The 4,859-nt window shown below is 39.8% G+C and overlaps 1 protein-coding gene across 1 annotated transcript; it reads right to left on the bottom strand.

Moving 5' to 3' along the window:
• Positions 1-1,732: 1,732 nt before the first annotated feature.
• Positions 1,733-4,015, bottom strand: LOC135515274 (fish-egg lectin-like). The gene is made up of 5 exons (XM_064938968.1): positions 3,792-4,015; positions 3,445-3,678; positions 3,054-3,271; positions 2,805-2,923; positions 1,733-2,155 (listed from the first exon to the last, which is right to left on the bottom strand). Exons 1-5 carry the CDS (start codon positions 3,844-3,846, stop codon positions 2,014-2,016), a joined length of 768 nt encoding a protein of 255 aa, XP_064795040.1. The 5' UTR covers positions 3,847-4,015; the 3' UTR covers positions 1,733-2,013.
• Positions 4,016-4,859: the final 844 nt, after the last annotated feature.

The following is a 4,859-nucleotide window of genomic DNA, read 5'->3' as shown; positions in this document are numbered from 1 at the left end:
CTGGGTGGATGGGTGGGTGTATAACGTGTTCGAATCTCATCACGGCTAGCTTTAGCAATTTAGCTAATTAGCAACTTCAACTACTTACTATTTATTAGGTACTTCACAACTGCTTAACATGTTAGCTAACCCTTCCCCTAACCTTAAACCTTTTAACTAACCCTTCCCTAACCTTAACCCTTTAACCTAACTTCTAAACAATCCTAACCTAGCCTATCTAACATTAGCCAGCTAGCTAACGTTAGCCACCTAAACAGGTTATGTAACATATTGTACGTTTTGCAAGTTCGTAACATATAATACAATTTATAATTTGTAACATATCGTATGAAAATGGTAATGGACATCCACAAATGAATACATCCCATACGAAATGTAACATATCATACTAAATAGTGGTCTCGGATTTACGTACAGAATAATACTAATTACTCTGAGACCAGGTTGCCAGGCTCCGCTGATAGTCAGGTGTAGTGGTGGTAAGGATTCACCCATGGTGCAGAAAGGAAAGCTCTGCTGTCTGGATAGCTTTATGGGCCCTAACAGTATGTGGGCACTGTCTGTCACCCTTATACTGCAATTAATTGATTGTTTAATGCAGTGGTGTAATGTACTTTAATGTACTACCGGTACTTAAGTAATTTTGGGGTATCTGTATATTTACTTTACTATTTATATTTTTGCCAACTTGTACTTTTACTTCACTACATTCCTAAAAACAATGTACTTTACTCCATACATTTTCCCTTGCACCCAAAAGTAAACGGTTCGATTCACACCCTTAGAGAACATCCCTTGTCATTGTCACGACTTCCACTGAAGGTGGCTCCTCTTCCTGTTCGGGAGGTGCTCGTGGTCGTCGATGCCGGCCTACTAGCTTCCACCAATCCATTTTTTTTTGTTTGGGTCTGTCTGTTTCTGACACCTGTGTTCTATCGAGTTAATTTATGTGGGTTTATTAAACTCATTGCCTGCTGTTATTTTGTGCGGGAATATCTGTGTTTGTTCGGGTGCCTGTGCTAGATTGTGCCACAGGCTATTCCAACGGTCGTCTGTGCCGTTGTGATTTATTTAGAGTAGATTGTTTTTTTCCCCTCCGGTTGTCACTTCAAATTTCTGTTTTGTTGGGCGCCATCATTGGATTTGTTTCCTGACCAGTTTTGTTGCGTTTTTTGGACTTCCAAATAAATATTTTACTATTTGGACCTCAGTGCTCTCCTGTTCTAGACTCTTGCACCTACCTCGTCCTAGTGAGGCACCTTACTCCCTCACCTCCCTACTGCCTCTGATCTGGTGAAATCACTAGTGTTAGGGTATTCCCCTAGTGATCTGTCAATTTGTTTTATTGTGTTTACTTAAAATAAGGAATTTTTACTTTTGATACTTATGTACATTTTTAGCAATTCCATTTACTTGTATTACTATATTTCAAACCAAATACTTTTCAACTCTTAATCAAGTAGTATTTTACTTGGTGACTTTCACTTGAGTAATTTTCTAATAAGGTATCTTTACTTTTACTCAAGTATGACAATGAAGTACTTTTTCAACCACTGGTTTAATGTTGTGTTGTGTAGTGGCTTTGCTGGAATGTATCTAAAACAATTTGTTGAGTTTGCCCCACCAAGATGTACATGCTAAAATCGTCACTGCAGAGCAACTAAAATCCCCCTGTTCAATATGAAAACAAAGAGACACGGAAATTACAATAGCTTCCAACTGAATGCTTTATTTTTGTGGGAAATTATTATATAATGAGATAATAAGCATTGAAAAGGATTCCATCCATCTCTATGAATAACCTCTGAAGCAAGATCATTAAGATCAGTGATTACTATTGACAGAGATAAAGTACTGAAAAGTATAGTTAGAGTAGTAGGTTTTAGAATGAAGGATTCTTATGAACTAATGTTGGGCATTCTCAAGCAGAAGGCTGTTCCAGAAAGAGAGATCAATGAGTGAGCAAGTGAACTTTAGACAGATCCCGAACGGCCATCAGATGCAGAGGAGAGGCTAAGGTGTGCACACCATGGTGACTCCAGACTTGGAGACGACCCAAAGACGGCCCAGGTCATAGGTCACGTGGCCCATGCGCATGCACATTGGGATATTGCTCCATCCAGTACCCTCTGGTTTACTGGCTGTGATGCCGTCTCTGTGTTGAAGAAAGGGTTGGGGTTCATGTTTTAAAGCTTATCCATTTTTTTTAAGTACATCCATTTTTGGACTGTAATAATTGAATATAGCCATAGATTTTTGAAGAATATAACTTCTTCCTCTTGAGCTTTATTCAACCACAAAAGAAGCTAAAATGTAAGCTTTTACTCAATTGTTTGTAAACAATGTTATTGTAAACAAACAATGTATCGCTTTAAAAACATGTTACATTTTTTTTTAAACAATGTATCGCTTTAAAAAACATGTTACATTTTTTTTTAAACAAATAATAGATCTGTCTTTGCATCCGTAGCTCCATGTATGAATTTGAGAGTGGTTATATTTCTCTAACTACATTCCTCAGCTGTTTACCAAAACAAGTGATGGGGTGTCTGGGAAGTTGTTGTTTTTATCCCAAACTGTAGCTTCATAGGACATCCCACTCTTACATACTTCATTGTACAATGTCTACGCATGTCTTTATAAGTCCTATAAGTTCAGATCTGATCATATTTGACTGATTTTATTTATGTATCTACAGTATTTTAGTTGTTGTGTAAAGAGCTTCACAAGGCATGTACAGTAAGGATAATAATTATAATTAAATGTATACCATTATTATACACATAGTTCAGTAGTAACCTTACCTGGTATAAACACTACCCGCAGAGTTGACCCCAAAGACACTACCATCAGTTGCCACCTCAATCATGGAAAGCTTGCCGTCAATGTGACTCCACCCGTTGTTTTGGCAGTCTTGATTCAGCTGGAAAACAGATTCAATCAGGGTTTTAGGACAATTTCAACATATATAATATGAAACAGTTTTAGAATAACTGACACCCTCCATCCTCTACTACTCTGCTCCAGCTCTCACACTCTTTCCCAGATCTTACACTCATTAAGAAGATATCATCATTCTTGTTGACTGCCCAGCACCCAAAGGGTCCACAACTGTAGTACTTCACAGCTCCTGGCAATCCTGTCCATGGAAGAGGTGAGCCTGGACCCTTGTAGCCAACTGTGGCACTACGTGTCAGACAGAATGGAGTATCGTCCATGTTGGCCCCCACAATAAACTGGTTGCCCCCAGCATCCAACTGTTTCAGAAGGCCTGAAGACCACAAAGACAGACAGACGGACAAGCAAATAAGGAGCACATATCTGTGAGTACTGCCAAATGATCTACAAGTTACAATTTAAAATGTTTTCAACACCCTGATGGTATCAGGAAAGCTAAGAAGAAGATGTCCTCTGGATAAATATTGAGTAATTCTCTCCACTAACCTGCAGCTTGCATCCAGTTACCGGCCACATACTTGTAGATTGAGTCTGCCTTGTTGACACTCCAGATCCCTGCTGGTCCTACAGTGATATGCTTCAGGGAACCAGGCAGGCGGATCCATTCATCACCTACCAGGTAGTAGGGGATTTGACTTGTGTCCGTAGCAACCACTTGTCCCAGTCCTGCATCAATCTGCATCAGATTCTTGATAGCCACTACCTCCTGACAGTCCCAGGCTATGGAGACAAAGACATGAGTAGAGCACACAGACAACAAGGAGGATGACATTATGGAGCAAACTTCATCAACTCCATATTGAGCAAGCATGATTCAGATGATGGTAACTTACCGTGACTGATGGCCAGGAGACAGAGGACCAATAGGACGGCTGCAGTGACTCTCATGATGTCTCTGTAGATCTATAGTATACGTTTGGTTGTACCCCAGACTTCAATTGTCCCCTTGCAAGACTTTGAGCTTTTATAGCCCTGCACATACCTTTCACCAATGATGGCTTCCTGTTCCACCTGTTTAACAAAGACTTGAGGGTGTCCGTCAGAGAGAAGGGTTGTGTTATTGTCACCTGATGACAAAGATCATTCTTTTGTTCAGAATGTGACAAGGGTGGTTTATTTAGTTTTTGTATTGTCTAGGGTTTTTATATGTCCAGGGGTTATCTAGTCTAGGTGTTTATATGTCTATGGTTGCCTAGATTTGTTCTCAATCAGAGGCAGGTGTTTATCGTTGTCTCTGATTGGGGACCATATTTTGGTAGCCATATTCCTTGGGTATTTTGTAGGTTGTTATTCTATGTTTAGTTGCCTGTTCTGCACTAGCCATATTGCCTCATATTTTGTTGTTTAGTTCTGTTCAGTGGTCTCTTTAATTAAAGAGTTATGTTCACTTACCACGCTGCGCCTTGGTCTCCTCCTTTTGACGACCGTGACATTAACCAATCAGTGTAGATTTGTCTTAGTCCTGTTGAAAGGTGAATTCGTCTCCGGTGTCTGGTGTGAAGCAGACTGATCAGGTTGCCCTCTAGGATTTTTCCTGTACTTAGCTTCATCCTGTTTCTTTTCATCCTGAAAAACTCCCCAGTCTTTGCCAATGTCAAGCATACCCATACCATGATGCAGCCACCACCATGCTTTAATAAGGAGGCAGTTACTCAGTGATGTGTTGTGTTGGATTTTCCCAAACGTAAGGCTTTGCATTTAGGCCAAAAGGTGTATTCAGTTGCTGTGTTCAGTTTGTTGCCTTGTTGCATACATATGCATGTTTTGTCATATTTTGTTCTGTACATTTTATAGCTGTTTTTACTCTGTAATTCAGGTCATTATTGTGGTGTCACTACAATGTTGTTGATCCATCCTCAGTTTTCTCCCATCACAGCCATTGAACTCTAGCTGTTTTAAAA

Source organism: Oncorhynchus masou, chromosome 27, assembly GCF_036934945.1.
Source record: "Oncorhynchus masou masou isolate Uvic2021 chromosome 27, UVic_Omas_1.1, whole genome shotgun sequence".
Classification (NCBI taxonomy): Eukaryota; Metazoa; Chordata; class Actinopteri; order Salmoniformes; family Salmonidae; genus Oncorhynchus; species Oncorhynchus masou.
The sequence above is the reverse complement of the archived record's forward strand: the minus strand, read 5'-3'. Positions and strand labels throughout refer to the sequence as shown.